The sequence below is a fragment of the Enhydra lutris genome, unplaced genomic scaffold (genome assembly GCF_002288905.1).
Source record: "Enhydra lutris kenyoni isolate GAN:26980312 unplaced genomic scaffold, ASM228890v2 scaffoldscaffold1, whole genome shotgun sequence".
NCBI classification, from domain to species: Eukaryota; Metazoa; Chordata; class Mammalia; order Carnivora; family Mustelidae; genus Enhydra; species Enhydra lutris.
Genome location: NW_019154085.1, coordinates 34,333,926 through 34,360,733, shown reverse-complemented (window position 1 = coordinate 34,360,733; position 26,808 = coordinate 34,333,926). Strand labels below are relative to the sequence as shown.

Sequence of the window (26,808 nt, the reverse complement as noted above, 5' to 3'; positions counted from 1 at the left end):
CGAGTGAAACCAGCCAAAGGCAGAGGGAGGAATCTCTTGGCACAGAACATGCAATTCTTAAAAATCACCCTTAATCTTGGCTGTCCTTTGGTAAGGAACTGGTAAGGCTTGCGGGCAAAGAAAGAGAGGCCAACACATCTTCATGGAAAGATTTGTGATCTGAAGACAGTGCTTTCTGGCATGTGGAATGCTCCTGAAGATCGTAGGGGGAATGAATAAAAAGGCAGTTCATTGTGGAATTGGAAACAAACACAGTAAATTTATGGCTGATGAGCACTCGCATGTCTCCAGCATTCCATTTGTGGTCATCTCAAACATTTTTACATTGTTAGGAAATATCTGTGTAAATGGAGATCTCAATGAGCAGATGGTGACCTTTCTTGTCTTTTCCTAAAAGAATGGTGTTCAGATATCACAAATAAATATCTTAAAGCCAATGAAAAGGTAGCTCCAGGGTAACTCTGGGAAGTAACCACTGTCCATGGTAACCTCTGCTGAGTTTCTGGGGCCTCATGCTCATGCTTCTTTAAACAGCCTCACACTCCCATTCTTTCCTCTTACTTTTGGGGCAGATCTGGCTTCTGGTTTCTAAGGTTAATTATTTTCACCTTCCTCCATGGATTACTAAAAAAGAAAGTAGATGAAATGGAAGTTCACCATTTTCTGTTCCAAGTATAGAGAATGATGGAAGAAAGGAGATAGATTCATAGGAAGGAAAAAAGGAACTCTCCTAATTTGTTTTTCAGATTTTTACACAGGTCCTACTTTACTGGTTGACACACTTTAAGAGAGGCTGGGCTCATGCAGAAATGTCATTTCCGTGGTTTAGACCACCAGGGCTTGAACTGCAAGCACAAAGTTGAGCCACATTTTATTTATTTATTTATTTTTACTTCCACACCCTCACTTTCTTTCATACTGAAGAAAAAACTTTATGAACAGACTCTTTCTGCCAGACAATACAAAAATCCTTGAAACTTGGAGACATTTTCTTCTAGCTCTGTCATCCAGATATATGACAAAAGCTACTCCAAATTCCCCCAGTTTCAGAAGAGAGTGGATGGGTGTAACAATTGCACTGAATTTAAATTCATATTCTGGCATCTTTTCACAATCATTTAAGTTAAAAATTGTCTGATTACTCTAGGACCTTTGTCTTCCTTAATGGTGTGAACAGAGCATATAATAGCATACATGCTTCTTTGTTTTCCAGAAGTGAATATTCCAATAAATACACTGAATTCTTTCCTCCTCCGGTCCTTTGCTCAACACCCTCTGTGGCCACCCCCCTTGCCTTCAAAATGAAGGAAAATCATGTTAGGATTGCTCAAGGGTCTTTCCAGAATCTACTCCTTGTACATCTCAAGGTCATAGTCTTCCTCCCCTGCTCAAACCCTAATGCTGTCATCACAGGCACCTTCATTGTCAATGGGTAAAATACTAGCATAATCCTCAATATAACATTCTCTCATCTTCAGGCTATTTTCTCCATTTATTCATTCACCAAATTTGTAACATATGATACTGAATGTTAGACATAAGTCTCAGACTGGGGAAGGAAGGAGCAGTGATTAGACAGAAATTGCCTGGTTTTAATGGAGCTTACCTTTCAGTCATATGAATCAGGCAAAAATAAGTAAACAAGTTAATTAACCAGATAATTGAGATGAAGACCAGTTCTAGGAAGAAAATCAAACAGGATCAGGTCATAGAAAAGAGGTGACATGTGAACTGAGTTTGGAATTTCCAAGGAAGACCAACCATGCTAAAACCTGAGGAAATATGGCATGTCTTGGGCTGAAGGAAGTCTCTGCAAAGGCCCTGGATGGCTCTGGACAGAGAGAGTGGGCAGAGAGGAGACAAGGTCTGGCAAAGGCAAGATGAGGCACTTGCGTCTTATTCCAAATGCAAGTGGCAAGTCATTGGACTGTTTCAAGAAGGACAAAAACTAACTTGGTGTATGTTATTGAAAGCTCATCTGGCCTCTGCTTGGAGAATATAAAACAGGGTGTGGAGGAAGCTAGGAGACCAGCTGTGGGAGAGTAGTTCTCAATTAACAGGTACTCAAGAGATATTGGATGCCACCTCGTCCTTATTATCAGAAAATGTCATATCATACAGATGTGTGTATCAAACATCTGACAAACAAATGAAGTTTTCAATATTATTACCACGTGAAGTTGTCAGTTTCTGAACAAAATTTGGATAGATTGTTTTCCCTCATTTCTCCTCTACAGTTGATAAGCCATGGCCCATGGGTGGCCTGCCGCTTATTTTTGTCTGTCCCATGACTCAAGTATGGTTTTATGTTGTTGTTGTTGTTTTTAAACTACCTTATTATATTTTCTACAACTGGGTAAATCGTTGAAGGCAAAAAAATATTTTGTAAGCCATGAAAATTATTTGAAATCAGGTTTTATTATCTATAAATAAAGTTTTATTTGAACACAGTGATGCCCATTCTTCTACCTATTGTCAGTGGCTGCTTTCATGACACCCCACAGGATTGTAGCAGAGATAGAGGGCCTTACAAGATTTACAACCTGACCCTTTAAGGAAAGAGTTGTAGCAGCTCTGCCATCACGAATGAACCTGGGTTCATTTGTGGGGGGTTTCATCTCCCTCTGTATGGAGTAAAGACCCTTCCTTAAACGTCCTCTGCCACTGTCTACTAATCCACAGCCCATGTCTCCTGTCAAGAGTGATTCTCGCCAAAAGAAAGCTCCCTGTTGAGTATCATTTCCCAGGCTTCTTTTTGAGCAATGGGTAAGGATTACCTGGGATGTGTGTGGACAGTCTCTGCTCACCCAGTGGGAAGTGGTAATAGAGTGATCACCCCCATCCCTGGGGCATCACAGAATGGAAGGAGGGGAGAAGCTCCAAACTTCCCACCCTCCCTCCAAACGCCCCAAGCCCGGCTGTGCCCTACAGGTGAGAGAATCCAGCTCACTTCCATGTTTGCATGTTACCAAGCATCCCCACTTGAGGCAGACCTGATTCATTACTGGCTTTGTTTAATCAATATTTATTTTGTACCCACGAAGCACTGAATATAGAACTGCACTTCCCAGATAAGTGAGGCAGGCAAGAAAAGCAAAAGCCCTGTATTTAAGGAGTGTGCACCCTAATATGGATGAAAATAAAAGCTGATTAAGAATCCTGGCTTCTTATGGTTGAGACATACCAAGAAACAGGGGCTTCCACTGTTATTTAATACACCTTACAGGAAATTATTTTCTACCAAGACAGGATTCGGGCAGTGTTTCTCCCTACTCACCCTGCCGACCCAAACCACCACATCCTTTTTTGTCTAGATCCCCAAAAGTAGCTTTTAACCAGTCTTCCTGCCCTCTTCCTTTGCCCTCATTTAAAGGAAGTTTTAGAAATACAAATCAGGCAATGAATGCCACAGCTCTAGTTAAAATTTTCCAATGGTTTCCCATTGCGTTCAGTGTCAAACCAACATGTCACCATTGTCCCCATCACCTGGTTCTGCATGACCTCAGAGCCTTTATCTCCCCACCCTGTTTCCCTTTGTCACTGCATGGATACCTAGCATTCTCTAAGGTTCCCTGAACTTGCCAAGCTCATCCCCTGTGTCAGGGCCAGTCTGCTCTCTTGCACAATGGATCCCTGTTTTTCATTCATAATTCAATTCAAATGCTACCTGTCCAAGGAAGCATCCATGACTCCAACCATGTAGTGTCCCTTTATGACCCCCATTTTTCTTTTCTTTCTAGCCCTGTCAAACCTAGAAGGACTTCAGTTTGCTTTTTCTCTCCTCTGTCACTCATTCCTCACCATGAGGGTGTACGCTCGAGCAGGACGGAGATGTGTTCTGTTTTGATCACTGGGAGACCCCCTTCCCCCAGCAGCTAGAGTGGCACTTGGCACAAAGCAGGTGGAAAATTAACATTTATTTCATGAATTATCTTTCAGAAACATGTGGATTGTTATTTTAGAATATACCTTTAATTCTTTGAGTACTTTTAGGAACCAAAAATTCCAAAGTGGAATTTTAGTATAGAGTGAAGTAATTGGTTTTGTTTGATGAGGAGGAAAGTGATCATTAATGTGATACTTTCCTCTTCGACACAACCCAGCATATCACCTTAGGAAAACAGCACTAAGATCATGATCCCCTTCTCCAGAAGCTCATTCAGCTGGTACAGTGCCTGCCACATAGCCACTATCAACAGAGGCTGATTTCCTTTCTGTACCCCATAATGTACCTGCTTTCTGTTACTAGGCATGGGAGAAATCAGTTTCTATCTGTATTTTAAGTACCCAACACAATGTGAGGGTCGTGAGCTTTCATGAAGATTATGGAACATTGAGTTAAAAATCGTCTTCTTCCTGGTAAAGGAACTGAAGTAAAAGCATTTCCCATTTTCTTGGCACATCCAGTGCGTGGGTCCTGGGAGCAGGCATTGTGATCTTTGGGACATTTTGCATCATAGTGAATCACTAAGAATAAACAGTCTTAGGTGGATTTCTTACCTCTTTCATTTGAAAAACATGAGCTACTTCATTCATTGTATTTGGGACTCTTGCTTTTCTTATCTTTCTTTCTGAAGCAGTTAGTAATAGAAACTTAGGACCAAAAAAATAAGGAACTCAGTCTCCAAATTGTGGCTTCATAAAATAGGCAAGGAGACTAAGAAAGGAAAAACAAGAACTAAAGAGCGGTTTCAAGGACACAGTGAATCATAGTGTTGAGTGATTCAGTTTGAGGAGAGACTGATTAAAAAAAAAAAAAATAGCAGAACCAAAAATGAGAAAGCCAGGAATGAGTTTCCTGTTGAATAACAGATACAGAATGCCTGATGTGGAATCACCTCCGGACTTACAAAAGCTTAAATAAGAAAGTTCAGAGGTCTGCAAGCTACCACACTGTGGAGGGCCACTGGATCGCCTGCATTTCAAGACTGCCCACGCCAGGAAAACTGCTCTATTTCAACTCAGCACCATGGCTTACTTTCTGTGAGTTAAGCTGCATGTATCAAGGGCAACAAAATGAACAAGAAACAGCGCTGACACTTGAAAGGTTATGCTTTTGACACCAGGAGGTGCCACTTTCAAAGTCAAAAGTCTGTGTTGTGCATGGGAAATGGCCTGCCTGAAGAGTTACACGATCTTCTCAAATCCCCTCTTCATCTCAGTAGTTCAGAATTAGTGTCTCTGGGTTCCCCAGTGTATCCTGCAGTTTTCATTGGCTTATTATTATTACTGAGTGAATCATGAATTCTTGACGTACCAATGGCTTTTTCTTTCCATAGTATGTTTTTAGCTCTAAAAAGCAACTGGTATATGGGGATTTCCAGACTCAACCACATGGGTCATTTTGTTGATAGGAAGCAGAAAGACCCCAACATATTTTAAATTGAAAAGCATAAAGGTCCTGAGTCATTAGTGTTTTGTTTTGTTTTGTTTTTCTTCTTGCTTTACTGAGATACAGCTCAACATTTTATAAAACTCTCAACCTCTTTTCAGTTTTTGGCTTCTGAGACTAAAAAGGCTTTAAATGGCTCACAGTGTTGATGAAAGAAAAATTGTAATTGCAATTTAAAAGGTAAGTGACAGTCTTTGTCAAACTAGGTTATTTCTAAGTTTTAATATTCCTCTCATTTACAAGCTAATGAGGTTGAGATTTTCAAAGGCTCTTGTTCAAGGATGTAGTGTATCTCTGAAGACAGAAATCAAACACGAGCACCTTGACTTGTAATTTACATTTCTGTCTACACAGCATGCTTATGGCCAGCAGCTTCTTAGAGAAATAAGATGCATTATTTGAGGAAATATTAACTCACTGAATCCCACAATGGATACCATCAGAAAATTGGTGTGGTAGTGAAGAATTCTGGAGGGCTTATTTCAGTTGAGTAAGAATATGTGGAGACTTCTCTGGGCTTGATCAGACTAGGAACATAGACACAAAAAATGTACATAAAGACTGGTACATGAATGTTCATAGAAGCATTATTCATAACTGTTTCCAAAGTGGAAACAGTGCAAATGTCCATCCACTGATGAATGAATAAATATACTGTGGTCTATCCACACAATGGAATATTACTCAGTCATAAAAAAGAATGAAATAACTGATTCATACTGCAACATGGGTGAAACTTGAAACCATTATGCTAAGCGCAGAAGCCAATTACAGAAGACCACATATGGTAGGAGTCCAACTGAAATGTCCAGAAAAGGCAAATCCATAGAGACAGGAAGTTAGCAGTTGCCAAGGCCTCAGAAGAAAGAAGAACGGGAAGTAACTGCTAGGAAATATGGAGTTTCTTTTGGACATGATGAAAATATTTCAAAGTAAAAAATGATGATGGCTGCACTACCTTGTGAATATATATATATATATATATATACCACTGAATTCTACATTTTAAACGGGTGAACTCTATGGCATGCCAGTTATGTCCTAATAGCACTATTATTTTTTAAGAAAGGATTTTTCTAGACATTAATGTAAGGGTAATGTAGATGGTCAGAGATAGGGTGCAAAAAATCATAATACGTGTCTATTTTCAAGTACTTCACTCTTTTAAAGGAATAAACAGGTGTACTAAAGAAACAATAAAGAACATGGGAAAGCATTTCATTTATTGTTATCTTTTATTTCTAATGCAGATTTAACATGTCTTGCTTATATATCAGCAACATACATATAATATTATATATATAACAAGAAATATATGTATATATGGGGGGGGAGAGAGAAAGAGAGAGAGATGTTGAATTAATTACTAGCAGAGATTTTGAATCTAAAATATTCCAGAATGGAGCTGCAGACTTCATGTATGATACAGACAATAAACTTTAGAGATCAGAGCAGAGAAAATGTGTGTTGGATAAATTAGAGAAGATTTTCAGAAGGAGATGGCACTTAATACTTAGCCTCAGGTTAGAAAAGAACAAGAAAAAGCAAGGATTTTTCTGAGAGGAAGAGGAGCATGGACAGGGTTTGTGCAAGAATGAGTCCAGTGCAGAAGAAGGAATGTGAGCAGCCATATGCAAAGATGCATGTTGGGTTGGCTGTAAGCAGGTTAGCTGGTGGCAGGCCTTGCCCGTCATGGGGTCATGTCCACAGGCCTCACACCAAGCAGGCTCGTTCTCTGTGCCTCCCTGGAAAGAGAGCTCAGACCACAACCTCTGAGTACTTGCCAAGGGAAGGTGTAATAAGTATATTGTTGGAGCACTGTGCTCTATGAATGTTCACATTTTCCCATATGTAAAATGTATCATCCCTACCTCTTCAGAGGAGACAAGACACATTTTGGAGCCTGCAAAATGAAAAATGAATCTCTCTCTCTCTCTCTCTCTCTCACACACACACACACACACACACACACATGAAATGAAATGACTTGCTCGGTGGTTTACCAATCTAAGAGTAAAAAACTTGAACCAGGTCCCCAAACTTCCCTACTTACAGTCTTATTACTTGAGAGATAAAGAAAGAGAGCAGAGTGGAGGGGCAGAGGGAGAGAAAGTCTTAAGCAGACTTCGCACTAATAGAATTCTCATGTTGTCTCCCTGCGGGTTGATCTCGTGACCCTGGGATCACAACCTGAGCCACAACCAAGAGTCAGACAATTAACCAACTGTGCCACCCAGGTGCTCCCTACTTAACTTATTAAATACTGTGATAGATAAGTTCTAGCTTGACTTGGCTAGATGATGACAACTATCCAGTTATGGGCAACTGCTCACTATTTGTGCATTTCCCATACAATTTAACTTCAGCAAAACAAGAAAGTCCTTCCCTTAAAGCACAATGAATGAGTCAACAATGATAAAAGGTTCAGCATAGGGAATATAATCGACAGTATTGTAATAGTGCGGTGTGGTGACAAATGGTAGCTACGCTGAGCATAGCATAACGTATAGAGTTGTCAAGTCACTATGTTGTACTCCTGAAACTAATGTAAATTGTGCATCAACTATATTCAAATTTTTAAAAAATAATAAACAAATGAATGAATAAAGAGGAAATTATCGAGAGGGTGAGCACAACAAAGGTATTAAAGTGATATTCTCACATACTTAAATAAAACAAAAACCACAACAGTACTCTTCTGAATGTAATAAAAGGTGTTTTTCAAGCAACTTGCAAAGGCTCCTGTTCAAGGACAAGTGTCTACTCTACCAGAGTATAAGGCCATATCAGTGTCTTGAAAAATTTAGGTGAAGATCACTTTTACACACATTTTTAGGTGGAATTGATTGTGAAATGTCTTAACTATAAGGCTTGTTGAATTCTCCAGTTTCAGACTGATTGATTACTATAAACACCATCATTTTTGTTCTTTTTAAGCAGCTGGGATCTACAGTACTGTCAGAGGAGGCTTTTGCTCCAGGATAAGAAAAGCAGCTTTTTTTTTTTTTTTAAAGACTTTGACCAGTGGCCTTTGGCCAATTGAGAAATGGCCGTGATGTGCTTCAAACAAAGTCTTCTGTGGTCACTTCAGCCAGCAGAATGGTGGCTGTGTCAAAGCCACAGAGACTACCCGCTAAAGGGTGGAAGGAATCAGAAAGTGTCATGGTGGTAGTTAAAAATGTCTGAGTATCATGGACCTGAAATTACAAACATTAGAACTGCATGCCTCATTGCATAAATAAAATGACAGTTTTTATTTCCAAATGCCTAATCTCTGGACAGTAAGCCCTTTATAAAATTCTACCACCAAGAGGAGCTTGGCCGAGTTCCAGTGCTGTTTCGGATCCATTTCATGCAATTGAGCTCCACTAATTGTCGACCAGAAGGTTTGTAAAAAAGAACAGGAAGTCTTCTGTGGCCAAGACAATTTGTAGTGGTCTGAAAGCATCTAATTCTCAGAAAAGAAGTTCTCTGCAACCATATTAATACCCTCAACAAATATGACTGCATACTTCTCTTCTTATTTGATCAATTTATCTTTGCTTCAGTGGAGACACCTTCAAGAATCGTGAGTGGAAAGGCCACAATTCTTAAAGCTGAAACCTTATGGAGGCCTTCTTTTTCAGCCAAATTCTCCAGAAGCACAGCAAAATATAACTGAGATAACTAGCATGTCATAGACGTTCATTATACATGTATGCCTTTTCTTATACCTGTGTATTCTGTGCAAATGGGAAATAATGCAACTTGTAAAATAATGGTTTAGATTTATCACATGATTACATGAGGGTTATTAAGACTCAGTTGTCTTATTAAGAACCAACATCATTTCATAACTAGAGGTCATCAGGAATCACTCCTAGCCATTATACCTATGGTTCCTTTTTTAAAAGCCCCAACCTGAATGAATTTCCAATCTCATACATTGCATAAGGGGCTCTATCTTTACTGTATGACATTCGTGAATCAAGTAGCTATGTGACCATTATTATTGGAAACCTGAATCCAGATATCAGAAACTTACCACTAAGGAAACAAAAATTTTCTTAAACCAGCTCAGTCTTCTCCTGGTGGTATCATACCATAGTGATCTTAGTGGGGCACCAGATACAGCTACAAAATAAGTCCGCATTTGAGTCGTGTTACTCTACTCTCAATCAGACATACAGTATTTGAGAGCAACTATTGTTTTTTATTTTTTTTTTAATTAACACATAAGGTATTATTTGCCCCAGGGGTACAGGTCTTTGAATCATCAGGCTTGCACATTTCACAGCACTCACCATAGTACATACCCTCCCCAATGTCCAAAACCCAGCCACCCTATCCCTATGCCCCTGCCCCCAAGCAACCCTCAGTTTGTTTCCCGAGATTGAGTCTCTTATGGTTTGTCTCCCTGCCAATCCCATGTTGTTTCATTTTTTCCCTCCCGAGCCCCCATGACCCCCAGCCTTCCCTCTCAAATTCCTCATATCAGAGAGATCATATGATAATTGTCTTTCTCTGGTTGACTTATTTCGCTTAGCATGATACCCTCTAGTTCCATCCACATCATTGCAAATGGCAAGATTTCATTTCTTTTGATGGCTGCATAGTATTCCATGGTATGTATGTGTGTGTGTGTGTGTGTGTATGTATATATACACACCACATCTTCTTTATCCATTTATCTGTTGATGGATGTCTAGTTCTTTCCATAGTTTGGCTGTTGTGGACATTACTGCTATGAACATTCAGGTGCACATGCTCCTTTGGACCACTACATTTGTATCTTTTGGGTAAATACCCAGTAGTTTCATTGCTGGGTCAGAGGGTAGCTCTATTTTCAACTCTTTGAGGAACCTCCATACTATCTTCCAAAGTGGCTGCATCAGCTTACATTCCCACCAACAGTGTAGGAGGATTCCCCTTTCTCCATATTCTCACCAACATCTGTCATTTCTTGACTTGTTAATTTTAGCCATTCTGACTGGTGTGAGGTGGTATCTCACTGTGGTTTTGATTTGTATTCCCCTGAAGCCGGATCATGTTGAGCACTTTTTCATGTGTCTGTTGGCCATTTAGATGTCTTCTTTGCTGAAATGTCTGTTCATGCCTTCTGCTCATTTCTTGATTGGATTATTTGTTCTTTGGGTGTTGAGTTGAAAAGTTCTTTATAGATTTTGGATACTAGCCCTTTATCTGATAATGTCATTTGCAAATATCTTCTCCCATTCTGTCAGTTGTCTTTTGGTTTTGTTGACTGTTTCCTGTGCTGTGCAAAAGCTTTTGATCTGGATGAGGTCCCAATATTTCATTTTGCCCTTGCTTCGCTTGCCTTTGGTGATGTTTCTAGGAAGAAGTTGCTGTGGCGAGGTCAAAGAGGTTGCTGCCTGTGTTCTCCTCAAGGATTTTGATGGATTCTTGTCTCACATTGAGGTCTTTCATCCATTTTGCATCTATTTTTGTGTGTGGTGTAAGGAAATGGTCCAGTTTCATTTTTCTGCATGTGGCTGTCCAATTTTCCCAACACCATTTGTTGAAGAGACTATCTTTTTCCGTCAGACATTCTTTACTGCTTTGTCAAAAATTAGTAGACCATAGAGTTGAGGGTCCATTTCTGGGCTCTCTATTCTGTTCCATTGATCTATGTGTCTGTTTTTGTGCCAGTACCATACTCTCTTGATGATTATAGCTTTGTAATAGAGCTTGAAGACTGGAATTGTGGTGCCACCAACTTTGGTTTTCTTTTTTTTTTTTTTTTAAAGTAGGCAGAGAGGCAGACAGAGAGAGCGGGGAAGCGGCTCCCTGCTGAACAGAGAGCCCAATGTGGGGCTCGATCCCAGGACCCTGGGACCATGACCTGAGCTGAAGGCAGAGGCTTTAACCCACTGAGCCACCCAGGTGCCCCCAACTTTGGTTTTCTTTTTCAACATTCCTCTGGCTCTTCAGGGTCTTTTCTGGTTCCATATAAATTTTAGAATTATTTGTTCCATTGTTTGGAAAAAATGAATGGTATTTTGATAGGGATTGTGTTAAATGTATAGATTGCTTTAGGTAGCATAGACATTTTCACAGTATTTCCTCTTCCAATCCATGAGCATAGAAAGTTTTTCCATTTCTTTCCATCTTCCTCAATTTCTTTCACGAGTACTTTATAGCTTTCTGAGTACAGATTCTTTGTCTCTTTGGTTAGATTTATTCATAGGTATCTTATGGTTTGGGTGCAATTGTAAATGGGATTGACTCCTTAATTTCTCTTTCTTCTGTCTTGCTTTTGGTGTAAGGGAATGCAACTGATTTCTGCACATTGATTTTATATCCTGACACTTTACCGAATTCCTGTATGAGTTCTAGCCGTTTTGGAGTGGAGTCTTTTGGATTTTCCACATAAAGTATCATATCATCTGCAAAGAGTGAGAGTTTGGCTTCTTCTTTGCCAATTCAGATGCTCTTTATTTCTTTTTGTTGTTTGATTGCCGAGACTAGGACTTCTAGTACTCTGTTGAATTGCAGTGGTGACTGTGGACATCCCTGCCATGTTCCTGACCTTAGGGGAAAAGCTCAGCTTTTCCTCATTGAGAATGATATTTGCTGTGGATTTTTCATAGATGGCTTTGGTGATATTGAGGTATATAACCTCTATCCCTACACTGTGAAGAGTTTTGATCAAAAAAGGATGCTGTACTTTGTCAAATGCTTTTTCAGAATCTGTTGAGAGTATCATATGGTTCTTGTTCTTTCTTTTATTAATATATTTTATCACATTAATTGATTTGTGGATATTGAACCAGCCTTCCAGCCCAGGAATAAATCCCACTTGGTCGTGGTGAATAATCATTTTAATGTACCATTGGAGCCTATTAACTAGTATTTTGATGAGAATTTTTGTATCCGTGTTCATCAAGGATATTGGTCTGTAATTTTCCTTTGTGATGGGGTCTTTGGTTTTGGAATCAAGGTAATGCTGGCCTCATCAAATGAATTTGGAAGTTTTCCTTCCATTTCTATTTTTTTGGAACAGTTTCAGGATATTAGGTATTAATTCTTCTTTAAATGTTTGGTAGAATTCCCCTGGGAAGCTGTCTGGCCCTGGGCTCTTGTTTGTTGGGAGATTTTTGATGACTGCTTCAATCTCCTTACTGGTTATGGGTCTGTTCAGGTTTTCTTTTTCTTCTTTTTTTAAATTTTATTTTATTTTTTCAGTGTTCTAAGATTCATTGCTCTGGTTTTCTCTTTCTTCCTGCTTCAGTTTTGGTAGTTTATATGTGTCTAGGAATGTATCCATTTCTTCCAGATTGTCAAATTTGCTGGTGTATAGTTGCTCATAATATGTTCTTATAATTGTTTGTATTTCTTTGGTGTTGGTTGTGATTTCTCCTCTTTCATTCATGATTTTATTAATTTGGGTCCTTTCTCTTTCTTTTTGATAAGTCTGGCCAGGGGTTTATTAACCTTATCAGTTCTTTCAAAGAACTAGCTCCTAGTTTCATTGATTTGTTTTACTGCTCTTTTAGTTTTTAGTTCATTGATTTCTGCTCTGATCTTTATTATTTCTCTTCTCCTGCTGGGTGTAGGCTTTCTTCACTGTTCTTTCTCCAGCTCCTTTAAGTGTAGGGTTAGGCTGTGTACTTGTGACCTTTCTTGTTTCTTGAGAAAGTCATGTATTGCTATATAATTTCCTTTCAGGACCACTTTGCTATGTCCCAAATATTTTGAACAGTTGTGTTTTCATTTTAATTTGTTTCCATGAATTTTTTAAATTTTTCTTTAATTTCCTGGTTGACCCATTCAGTCTTTAATAGGATGCTCTTTAGCCTCCACTTGAGTTCTTTCCAATTTTCCTCTTGTGATTGAGTTCCAGTTTCAAAGAATTGTGGTCTGAATATATGTAGGGAAGCTATGCACTAGATTTAGGGTGTATTTTAATCTAGTAGAAGAAATTGTATCCCAAAATTTTAAGAAAAAAAATTATATGTATATAAGAAATAAGTTTAAATACAATGAAGGGATAAAATATGACTATAACAGTGAAAATTTAAAAAGATTTTTTAAAAGGTACTGATAAGATAAAAATAGTTAAAAATGTTAAAATAAGAAAGAGGAAAAATTTTTTAAAAATAGAATAAGAAAAAAATAGAATTTAAAAAATTTAACTTTAAAAGACTAAAGGGTCATGGGGAAAAAAACCATGAATTCTATGTGCTGCTTTCCCCTAGCTCTGGAGTTCTGCAGTTCTCATAGATTGATGAACTTGGTCTTGGCTGGATGTTCTTGCTGATCTTCTGGGGGAGGGGCCTGTTGCAGTGATTCTCAAATGTCTTTGCCTGAGGCAGAATTGCACCATGCTTGCCAGGGGTCAGGCTAAGTAATCTGCTCGAGTTCACTCTCAGTAGCTTTTTTTTCCTGAACGCTTTCCATACAGGTTTGGAGGACAGGAATGAAAATGGTGGCCTTCCAATCTCTGGTCCCATAGGAGCCAAGAGTTTGGGGCCCCACTCCTCAGTGCACCCTCAGAGAAAAGCAGTCAATCCCTCCCATCTCCTTGGTCTCCGCAGCACTCTGTACTCACCTGGCCTGTGACCAAGTGTTTCTATCTCTGGCACACAGCCCCGTTTGGAGTCTCCAAACCCAGCAGATTCCTCCAACACGCTCCTGCACCACTCCTCCTGGAGGAGGAAGGAGGGGGTCTCCCTGGATCTGTTGCTTGTAGGGTCCCTGCTCAAAGAGCAGTGGTCTGACTATGACTTGGATCATGATTTAAGGTAATCCTGAGCTGAGAACCCACTGCTCAGCTCAGTTTCTGCAGCCAGCTTCCTCACTCTGGTACATGGGAGCTCTGCCTCACTCAGACACCCCTGGTTCTTTCTGTGGCCTGAGTGTCCTGAGACCACACTGTCCCTGAGAGGGCTCCACCCCCTGCTTAGCCTCTGGAGTGACGTCCCTCAGTGGAGCAGACTTCTAAAAGTTCTGGTTTTGTACTCAGCTGCTCTCTCACTTGTCAGGCGCCAGCCCCTCCCCACCACAGTCTATCTTCCTGGTGCTTTGGATTCACTTCTCCGCACGTCCTACCTTCCAGAAAGTGGTCGATTTTCTGTTCCTAGAATTGCTGCTCTTCTTCTCTTCAATCTCCTGTTGAGTTTGTAGGTGTTCAGAATGGTTTGGTAACTATCTAGCTGAACTCCTGATGATATCTCAGTCTCAGACTCCTCCACCATCTTGCTCCCCTCACCTCCAGCAACTACTGTTTTTTAAAAGCAAGGAACTAAAAGGAAACTGCACAGGATAATGAGAAAGAAGAATGGTATTTTTGTATAAAAATGTATTGTAATGACTGAAATATATAAAATTGTTTTAACTAGAGAGAAAAAAATCCTTAATCTTGCCAGTAGATTATAGTATGTAATGTTCCCCAGAAACACCAAGTTGGTGACACTGTGTATCTGAGAATTATCTATCCAAACAGGAAATGAGTTCTCCCCAGATAATTGAAAATCTAGAAAGAATCTCCAAAACTCAATTTTAGCATGGATTTTAATCTTTTACTTCAAACTTTCAATATAGTTTATGTACTCTTCATCTTCTAAGGAGTATACAACATAAAAGAAGCAACTTAAAAGAGGCAATTCAAAAGGAATCAAAAATGTAAAATCTAAATAATAAGTCCTAAATTGGCCCTACCTTATTTCACATGGTTGTATCTACACTTGGCTTATATTAATAGCTATGGCCCTGTAGCACTTCTGGACTCTGTTCACACAACTGCAGTGAAATCCACTGATCAAGGAAACTCAGTCTACAACTGCATTTTAGGATGGGCATTGATTATTATCATGTGATGTATCTAGAATTTCATTTTCTCATTATTTTTTATCCTCTGATTTTGATAGATTCACATGACATTCTTCCTCTTTCACAGTGTCTAAACCCCGTGCTCCAAACACACACACACACACACACACACACATTCAGCATACCCATTCATACATGCACAGACACACACGTGCTCACACAGCACACACACACCATACCCACACTCACACTACACATACTTATACACACACTCAAATATAGCATACCATCATGCATCATCAATACCCATGCACACATACTCACAGAAACACTCCTGTACTATGCCTAATCATGCACGCTCATGCAGACACATACCAGACAGACACACGCGCGCACACACACACACACACACACACACTCATGCACATAACCCACATATCCATATTCACACACTCAACATACTTAACAAATAAATATTTAAATACCCAACTGGACACTGAGATTAGAGTAGTAAACAAAAGAAACCAAAGTTCTTGCCTTCAGGGAGCTTATATCAAGGGTGAAGCAAAAGGGTCATTTGAAGAAAACATGAGTCTTGGACTGGAAGAAAAGGTCTGATGATGCCCTTGGGGACCAAATTCCCTGAGCCCCTTCCCTATCCAACTTCTCCAAAACTCAAGAGGGGTTTTGAGATTCTCATCTGTTTCATTAATTGGTCTAGAAAAAAAACACACTTCATCTAGAATAATTCAAATGAACTTTAGTTCCTGCTTTAGAAATGCTGATGAATCATTTGAGGATTTGGGGGTATGCAAACGAAAAAACCCCAAAGGTTGGTGCCATGTATGGTAACAGACTCACCACCCCAGGGCCTCTGGAACCACCAAGGGGTACAGATTAAAGAAAGCTGCAGGTAGATGAGAGAAAACTACCATTTTTAGGGTCTCCCACACTCCCCCCAACTTGATGGAGCTGAACACTCTATATGATATAAAGAAGAAACAACCTATGAAATTCTGTTTTGGATGTTTTATTTTAAGAGATCTTTTATACTTTTAACAAAAATAATGAGGCCAAAAGCATGAGTTATTTTTTTCTTCAAGATCCAGGTTTACTGAATGCCCTTGCTTTCCTCCCACCCTTAAAATTGTGACCACACACACACACACACACACTCACAGCTTCTGAAAATGGATTAACTTTACCTTCAAGAAATTATTTACACTATGATTAAAATCATGATGCTTTTATAAGTTTTCTCTTCCACTTCAAATTTATTTTAGGAGTATAACAACAACAAAAGATATAACAGAAATAAGCTGGTCAGAATACACAGATGCCCCAACTATTGTTTCCTACAGTGAAATGAAATAGCCTCAAACTATGAGCTCCACTGATAGAAAGTAATTTAATAGTGCTGGCATTGGCGAGCTATCGGAGGGTTGGCTCCTCTCTCCTAGAGATTGAAAGTTTCTCTGTCTTCTTTTACTGTTAGGTAATAAAATTGAAGACACTTTTCTATTGTATTTTTGGTATGATGGTCTGCTCAGTGCTTCTAAGTTGGAGAAACTTAATTTCTCTTTATCGTTCTTCCCAGACGGCAACGGTGTCTTGGGATATCCGGACATTGTACTCCACAGTACCTGAAGACGCAGAGCACAAAGCAGAAAATTTACTGGTGAAAGAGGTAAATGTGAGCTTCCAATCATTTCTTTATAAAGCTCTGTTTTCCCCCTGGTAGTGCTCAGTACAACTTCCTATCATCATTGCCTCCCCTTACTTTTCAACAGAGAATTCCAGATGCTATGATTAATTGATGTCTTTCAGCTGGTGTCACCTGTAGATTCTTTGCATTTTCCTGTTAATCATTTTTTAGTATCTGGTGACTCTTCAATCTTTGGACTGTTTTGTTTTTTTTTTTACTTTTGTTTTTATATTGCTTAAAATCCTCACATTGAGGAATAGTTCTGTATTCTTAATGGAAAATTTTAATTTTATTTTGCTTACCTAGACTGAGTTGTTGGCAAGGCCATAGGATGTGAGAATTTTGGATAACAAAGTTTCTATTTTGAGGGAGAAATATTGGCTCAATCTGTTAAGCGTCTGACTTCAGCATAAGTCATGATATCAGGGTCCTGAGATCAAGCCCCACTTTGGGCTCCCTGCTCAGTGGGGAGCCTTTCTCCCTCTCTCCTTGCCCTGCTTATGCTCTCACTAACTCTCCTTCAAATAAATAAAATCTTTTTAAAAAGAGAGAAAGAGAGATACATCTTTTTTCAGTACTAATTATGGAAATAGTTAATGGTGAAGCCCTGTGGTTATGATAAAAATCTGTTGGTATAGCATTTGCTTGCATTCAGATGGTATAAGAGAGACCTACAAAACTGCTTCTTCTTCTAATCAGACCTAGAATGCTTTAGGGGAGCTGCTTAGAAGATGTTCCCGGAGTAAATAAATGATGCTAATCCTTCCTTTACAGAAAATGCAATGGGAAAATTTAGCATAGGTCAAGCTGAATTCTGACAGAAAATGGTGTATCCCAGTTAGTATTTAATTAAAGCTATATCCCATAGCAAAACCCTTCCTCAGCTCTTAAACATATGTGCATGAATATAAGCTAGCTTTATTAAAATACATATTAATATCAATCTGTATTAATCATACATACTTTATGTTATACACTTCAGTCCAGATCTTCTGCCATAAATTTATGGGTCTTTTTTTCCAGTTCCATATTTATTTCCCAGGGTTCACACTAAATTACACTACATTGTAAGGAGTTAAAAAAAAAAAAGGAAAAAGAACAGGATCAGATAACATCAGGCTATCTGGGCATACTATTTTCGTATTTACTGATAAAAATAATAAATGTGACGTCAGTACCAAAATACTTTGTTTACATTCATCTTAGAGGAAGTTTTAATATCTGGTAGGGCATCACAGTTTAAAAAAGAGTTGACAAATCATTTTTTACACAAAAAAATCAGAATCGCTAAGACAAGGTCTACAGAAGTTTTTCAGCAAATATGTAAATAGGTGTTAACTTGGAATATGAAACATTTATGATATTGAATTCCTAACTGGGAATATTTAATCAGTTCTTCCTGAATGTTCTTCCCTAAAACATTGCACTTTTATGTAAAGATCTTTAACTTGCTGTTAAATATATTTCCAGGTACTTTATAGTTTTATTGCAAATGTGGGAATTTTTTAAAAGATTTTATTTTATAGAGCAAGAGAGAGAGAAAGAGATCCCAAGCAGGGAGAAAGGGTAAAGGGAGTAGACTCCCCTATGAGCAGGAAGCCCGATGCAGGACTGGATCCCAGGATCCTCGGATCATGACCTGAACCAAAGACAGATGTTTAACTGACTGAGCCACCAAGGAACCCACAAATGAGAGAATTTCTTTAAAACAATTTCTTTCTTACTGTTCATTGCTGATATTTTTGAAAATATATTGACCTTTGAATATGTATAACCAGCTCACTAAATGTCCTTATCCTAATAGTTCTTTTGTTAGTGTTTTTTTTTTTCATTTTTACTTTTTTTTTTTGCAGATAGAAAGACACCACTTATGGTTCTTATTTGATTTTTAAGTGTGTATGGTATTATCTGCAAACAATTAAAATTTTCTTTGTTCTTGCCTTTATTATCTGATATCTCTGAAACAATGTTGAGTAATAATGCTCATATTGGACATCCTGTCTTAATTTTGATTTTAGAGGGAGGCCTTTAGCATCTTTGATGTTTTAAGAAATTTGGTGTTATGACAGTTTCTGGCATAAAAAAAATGTGTAAGAAGGATCTTTCGTGGTCTCTTTAAGTGCTTCTAAAGATTGTCTACCCTATAGTGTGAAATTCATATGCAGTCTTCTGATATAATAGCTTTATCACTTGAATTTAGCTCTGTAATAAAATTAATAGGTTTCTGTCCTGTGGATCTATATTTGTATTTCTGGTATAAACTTCCTTGTTCAAATTGTATTATTACCTTAATACTTTACTGAATTCAAATTGCTAATATTTTATTTCATACTTTTGCATTTATATTCATGAGTGAAATTAGCTCTAATTTTCTTTCCTCACCTTGGTATTAAACCAATGCTAGCTTTAAAAATCTGCGACACTCTCCAAATTTTTCTATCTTCTGGAATAAACAAATAAATCAGTGAAATGAAAGAGAGTATCTAGAAACATATCCAAATAAATATGGTTACATAATAAATGACAAACATGGCATTTCAAATTCTCAGGTATCTCTCAGGGATAGATAATTTCACAAATACCACTTGGTTATTCATTCTGGATGAAAATAAAGTTAAGGTTCCATCTCACACTAATACAAAAATTAACATCAGGTCAATAAAAACAGTTTAAATTTTAAAAACAAAAATATTAAGACTATAGGAGAACATTTTTAGTCAGGGGAAATGTACAGATTTAAGCAAATAAAATTCTTTAATTTTAATTTTTACATGATTAAAGGTGCCATAAATAAAGCCAAAAGAAAATATTTATTTTTTTAAAGATTTTATTTCTCTATTTGACAGACAGAGATCACAAGTAGGCAGAGAGGCAGGCAGAAAAAAAATAGAGTACATCTTAAAATGCTGCTAGAATTGGAGGCAACCCAAGTGTCTCTCTTAAAATTGTCTCCAAAAGTTAAAATCCAATTTTATTCTTTAAATCACTCATTAGTTGCCTTAAAGATTACATCAAATTTTTTTTATTATTATTACCATTTTACTTTGACAGTGAAAATATGCAGAATGATCAAAATCCCCTATTACTTCGTTTTACGATTCTACTTGCTGGCCTTGTCTGTTCATCATAGAAGCCAATTAAGTTCATCTGATAAAGTCCATTCATAACCACTTGTAATAGAACTCCTGTGGATTTATAAACATTTCCACAATTTTAGGAACTTTTCATTTCATGGTCTTTTTACCTCTTTCTGTGTACACTGGGTATTTGTCTATTTCTAGGTTTTCAGCAGTCTGCTTTAGGCTGTGAAAAATCACTCTCACATGAACCAGGGGTTCTTAGCGGTCTGCTGTGGGTCTCTGGTACCTGAGGCTCTGAGACCTTGGATTTCATGGCCAACCTGCTGCAGCCCTTGGCTCCTGACACTTCCTTGTTTTATTATCTGACATGCCTTCAAGGTGGGGCCAATCAGCTCAAATCCTAAATCTCAAGATGGATTCAGAAAGCCTATCCCCAATCTCGGCATCTAATCACGGTGTCAAGTTTACCTACTTTCCCAAGGAAAGGACAACCAACCTGAAAAGAAGACCAGTACAACACTGGAGACCTCTGAAGATATTCTAGGTGTTCTTAGAGGTCTTTAGTTCTGTTGTTGCTTTCATGAACTTCTGTACTACAACTTCCAATGGCTGGCATGACCCCTGTCTTTCTGTAGTTTTCTGAGAATGTCAACTTTGGGGGAGAAGAGATTGGCCATAAAATTTGCCTTTGTTGTGCTATTTCTCCTGGGGCAAAATTTCTGCCCTTTACCTTTGTTCCTACCTTTCAGTTGCTTGCAGCCTGGGGTTATTTCTGCTTTTCTCACTTCTACCCTCGGCTTCTCCTTTCTCCTAAGAACTGCTCCAAGGAGAAGTCAAGTACAATGTCTTTTACCTGCGTTCCCAGATATCTGCCCAACTTTTATGTTGCAAGTTTCAGGACAGAGCATGTGTCTGGGCAACATGAATGAACCTTAAGCTTTTCTCAACTGCATGGATCTAAAGTAGAAAGAGGAAAAGAAAAGAAAGAAGAGGAAGCCTGGGAAGAAATTATTCTCTTCCCTGCTAATTTTTCTCCATCACTACCTGTGAAAACTGCCACACTTTGCTTGGTTTTAAGGATGGAAATAAAGGAAAGCCTGTACTTACCGGATAGGAAAAAGACAAACTCCAGTCACAAATATCATGTGATAATAATAGACCATGAATAGTCAAGCCTGGAGACAGCAAATAAAAAGAAATGGCCACCAGAGAGCTAGGTTAAGACTGAGGAATTATGCTGGCAAGAAGTCTTGACCCCGTAGATAATAGCAGCTAACCTTTATCGACGACTTCCTTTGTGCCAGATACACTTCTAAGCTCTGTACTTGCAGTGATTATAAACATATGTTACTGTAGCAGCAGCAATTTGTAACGACGACGAAATTTTTATAGAAAGATTAAGCAAGTATTCAGCATCACAGAGCTGGGACAGATCCAGCATCCCTACCCTTGCCATGCAGCCACAGTGGCCTCTGGCCTCTTAACCAGGATGTTAAGTGCCCAGAAGATGCTTTACTACTGCTACCCTCTGGAAGGACTACGCCCTTCAGTCCCCTCCCTGACAGGCCCACTCATTTTGGCCAGGTAACTCTGATGCCTATAGTTAATGGCTCACACTTCGAGAAACGCTGGTTGGATTTTTGAAACTGGATTAAGCCAGCACTGAAATGAATTCATTGATGTTTTGTAGAAACACATGTTTCCCTTACAGCCCCTGCTTCATTGCACTAAGCAACCTTTGTGGTCCTCTCTGCACTAAGTGCCCTGTGGCTCCCCATGGGGTGGCGAGGACAAATACTGTGGTTGCTAGGCAGCAAACAGGCATGAATCTAATTTAAACACATCCAGTTCAATACTGATTTTGAATTATCTCTCACTTCGCTCTACCTTGACAATTCTCAGCATCTTTTGAAAGGCAGCGAGCATTCTTTTCTTTTTTTTAATCTGGAATGACTTCATATTTTTAGTAGGAGTTTAAATAAAATGAACAGTCTGTCCCCTTTCTGTTTTTTCTGTTATTAATTCTCATCCTTGTCAATTCAATAGAAGTCTAAATATTCCCCAACAAGAGTATAGGTTTATTTCACTAAAGCACTTCACAAAGTTATGATAAATTATCATCAAGCCATCGGTGAACATGGTACATATATGTATACTTTTGATACCACATTCTGTGTGATAGGTCTCATTACCTCACTTTACAACCTAGAACACAGGTTCTAGGTTGATTGATTAACTTGTCCCACTTCACACAGAGCCATGATTAAGGCCCTGGTCTCTCTGACTCCCAGGCTCCATGTCCTTACCAATTTGGTTACCTCTGACCCCTTTGAGAAATTCCTTTAAACCACTCATTTAACAGCCTGACCTGATGAGGATATTTTCACTGTTCACAAATGTCCTTCATTTTGATAAACATTTAACTTCCCTGCCTCAGTTTCTTTATCTTTAAATAAGCATATTAATAATTCCAATATCCCAATAATTCCAATATTAATATTCCATATTAATAATTCCAATGTGTTTCTAAAAATATAGCAATGATGTGAAAACACTTGGAGAATAACAACCGGGGAGCAGCATCTTTATCAGATTCTCATAAGTGGTTTAAAATCAACAACTATAACCATAAAAAAAAAAAAAAAAAGACATTTCCGTCTTAAAGCAAGCACTCGCCTCCCACTGGGGATTGGGAGAGCAATTAAAGAGCTCTATAAACAGGATGCAGACTTCTTAAGCAAAACTTCTATAACAAAGTTTTCATTTGAATATACACATAAGAATAATATAAAGCCAGTAGCTTAGAAGACTAATTAAAACTAAGCTCTCAGTTGGGTCTCTCTTAACAAAGAGAACGAAAGCTGAGAATTGAGAATTGAGATCCTGTGGCCCAATAGGGAGCAATGGTCTAGGGACCACTTCAGCGGAATGGCTGAGAGAAATCCTGACAAATACTTATAGCTGCAGCAAGTTACTCTGCCCACAAGGCCTTCTCCAACCTCTGGAAACCCATCTGCTGTGGGAGTAGAATAACGAAGTAAGAAGTAAATCACAAACTTAAGAATCCAAGCCCCACTTTGGTCAAGACATATAACACTTGGGGATGTTAAGAGTCATGGAAACATTAAAAGAATAGAAGCAAATATCTATGTCTACATTTATTTGTTTGTTTGTTTGTTTGTTTGTTTGTTTTTGAAGTGTGGAGCCCAGTGCAGGGCTTGAACTTGCAACCCTGAGATCAGGAGCTGAGCTGAGATCAAGAGTTGGGTGCTTAACAGACCGAGCCACCCAAGCATCCCTATATTTACTTTTATATATGAACACACACATGCGTGTGCACGCACATGCACACACATACACACACAGATTAGGTACTATCCTCATCCAGAAAGTATTGGGTTGTTGGGACAAGGAAATGTTCAGATTTTAAGCAGCTTCTAGACCAGAAATACTGGCTTCTCTAGGAAGAAAAAAATGATGAAATAAGACCCAAGACTGAGCAGGAAATACAAATCAGATTCAAAGCAGACAATAAATGTAAAAATTTCTAAGCTTTGATAGAAAATCCACACTAAAAACCGACAGAACAAATGGTTGAGATCAGAGAAGAAACCAGTCTCACAGATGCATGGAATGTTCTGCTGAAAGCCAGGTCTGGGGCGCCTGGGTGGCTCAGTTGTTTAAGTGTCTGCCTTTGGCTCAGGTCATGATCCTGGAGTCACGTAATCAAGTCCCGTATCAGGCTCCCTGCTTAGTGGGAAGTCTACTTCTTCTTCTGATCCTATTCCCCTAGTTCTCTCTCTCTCTCTCTCTCTCTCTCTCAAATAAATAAAATCAATCTTAAAAAAGAAAAGAAATCCAGGTCTGTGGGATGGCCACAGGACACACACACACACACTCAGTCTTTAGCTTGCTAATATCCACAGAGATTATCTCAGAAGGGAATATAACCTATAGTATTTCCAATATTCATTTGACCATGGAGAAATTCTGTCCATTTTCCCAAAGTCTCTTAAAAACCATCTTTGAGAAATGCTGATGTGAATCTGAGGGAAGGAGATTATCAGAAACTAGGGACAGAGTACAACTCAACTGAAACAGAATCTTTTAGGTGAAGGGGTACCTGAGTGGCTCAATTGGTTAAGTGTCTGTCTTCTGCTCAGGTCCTGACGTCAGGGTCCTAGGATTGAGTCCCACCTCCGGGTCCCTGTTGAGTAAGGAGTCTGTCTCTCCCTCTCCCCCTGCCTTGCCCTGCACTGATGCTCTCTCTCTCTCTCCCCCCTTCTCAAATAAATAAGTAAAATCTTAGAAAAAAAAAAAAGAATCTATTAGGTGAAACTTGACATGCATTTCATTAAGGCAGATGGTGGTGAAGAGAACAGGAATATTAAAGTTCCCAAAAGATCAAATAAGTTATTTCTTTCTTTTCATGGACATTCTTACCATTTGTATGAAAAGTGTCTAAATTTGTCCAGAGGGTAAACTTGGAATACTAGAACACAATCTCAAATATACCCCACATATCATTGTTCTATGGACTTGGCTTCATACAGCAAATCACAAGTATATACAAGGTTAATTTCCAAGTTTGTAGTAAATAATAATGCTCATACGGTTCAGAATAGCACCTTTTCCAGCCTTAAAATTTCTCCTCTCAATCCCTTACCTAATTATTGAATTTTTTTTTTCTCTTGTCTGAGAAGCAAATGTGAACTCAGTGGTTTAAACAAGCTACTCCTTTAGCGTTCAGTTGGGTGAAGCTGGTTACCCTGTCTTTACAAAGGGTTAAATTCTTCACATAGAAAATTCCTCTCCCACTGATTTATGCTGTTACTATGGATCCCATACAAAGTGTCTGCAGTGAAAGGCCTTGTCCACTGCATGAAAGACTGGACTGGGCTTATTATTCAACAAGATAGCACTTACTAAGTTGTTGATACCAAATGGACATAACACAATCCTCAAATTTAAGGAGCTCACCACCAGGCAAGAAATAACAGATCCCCCCCATTGGATTTTTCCAATGCAATCTGATGAGGATCCCTGGAGTAGTACCATAAAATAGAGAAACAAGGTCAGGTTCACATGGAAGAAAAAATTAGCCAAAAACACACAAGAGAATGGGTTGGCTTGCTTGTGCAGGGGGATGAATAAGACAGAAGAGAAGCTGGACTCATAGAAGACTACTTATTTTAATAGTCCTGCTGGGCTAAAGACCTACACTAACATATGGCAGTGCAATAGTGGTGATAGTAAAGACACAGAATTGAGAGAAGTTAGGGAATGGAAAGAAGGCAAGGGAGAGGAATATGGCAGTGACTACTCCCACATGTCAGCGTGGGGCTATTAGTTGGATAGCTCTGTGGGATTTAAATAAGACGCTCAGAAGAAAGTAGAGATGGCTCAAGCAGGAAAGGATAAAGCAAATGAGATAAGTCACTGGCAAACATGCATGTAGAGACAGAGATGCCCCAGAGGAAGATAAATAGGTAGGTCTCAATGTAGGGGGAAGGAAAGATGGGGGAGGGCAGTTGCTCTGCACTTGAAAAGTAGAAGCTTTGAGCTTGCAAGGTTTACCAGGAATGTCATGGGGACTTGTCTGGAGCTTAGGGGAAGGTCCTTGGGCTACACTCCCATGCAAGGCACTGGTAACGAGGACCCTGCTTAGGAGGTGGAGATGGAGTGGACAGGGAGATAAGAAAGCAAGAGGAAATTGATTTCTCAGAATTAAAAAGGAGTCCATAGCAAGCATGAGTCAATGATATAAAATGCCAAAAAGTATCATATAAGAGAGGACTCACTGGATTTGGTAATCAGAGTCATTGGCAGTTCTTTTTTTATGTTATTTTAATTTAATTAATTAACATATAGTATATTATTAGTTTTAGAGTTCGAGTTCAATGATTCATCAGTTGTGTTCAACACCCAGTGCTCACCATATCACATGCCCTCCCTAATGCCTGTCACCCAGTTACCCTATCCCCCACCATGTCCCCTCAGCCTGTTTCCTATAGTCAAGAGTCTCCCATGGTTTGTCTCCCTCTCTAATTTCATCTTATTTTATTATCCCCTCCTTTCCCCTATGATACTCTGTTTTGTTTCTTAAATTCCACATATGAGTGGAATCATATGATAATACTTTGTCTGACTTATTTCACTTAGCATAATATCTTCTAGTTCCATCCATGCCATTGCCAATGGCAAGATTTCTTTTTCTGATGGCTGAGTAATATTCCATTGTGTGTGTGTACGTAGCTAGATACATAGGTAGATAGATTGATAGATAGATAGATAGCACATCTTCTTTATTCATTCATCTGTCGATGGACAGCTGGGCTCTTTCCATGATTTGGCTATTGTGGACATTGCTGCTATAAACATTGGGGTGCAGGTGCGCCTTCAGATCATTACATTTGTATTTTTGTGGTAAGTACCTAGTAGTGCAATTGCTGGGCTGTAGTATAGCTCTCATAGGCAGTTCTTTAACAGAACATTTTCAGAGGCTGTGAGATCAACCTGATTACAGTGGGTTAAACTCTGAAAAGATGAGTTATCTTATCAAAGAAGGTTTTAGTACATTGTTATCTCTTTATCTACAAAGCACCTTGAGAGTAAACCCAATAAAAGTACTTGAACTCTTCAGTCAAAATACTCTATGCATACTAAAGTTAAAAATAGTTCAGTAGGCTGTTCCATTAATAAAATAGTGCTTGATTTGTTAAGGGAAATTTTATAATTAAGTTTTATAATTAAGAGGGAGGAGTCAAGATGGCGGAGAAGTAGCAGGCTGAGACTACTTCAGGTAGCGGGAGATCAGCTAGATAGCTTATCTAAAGATTGCAAACACCTACAGATCCAAC

At 38.7% G+C, this 26,808-nt stretch overlaps 1 protein-coding gene across 2 annotated transcripts in view; it reads left to right on the top strand.

The window, feature by feature from the left end:
- The window catches only part of LOC111145251 (dedicator of cytokinesis protein 10), a 294,365-nt gene that overhangs the window by 114,311 nt on the left and 153,246 nt on the right, over positions 1-26,808 (top strand). For both annotated transcript variants that reach the window (XM_022500052.1, XM_022500044.1), the window contains exon 3: positions 16,761-16,850. In XM_022500052.1, the coding sequence (XP_022355760.1) occupies positions 16,761-16,850 (90 nt within the window). The remainder of the gene's footprint in view (positions 1-16,760; positions 16,851-26,808) is intronic.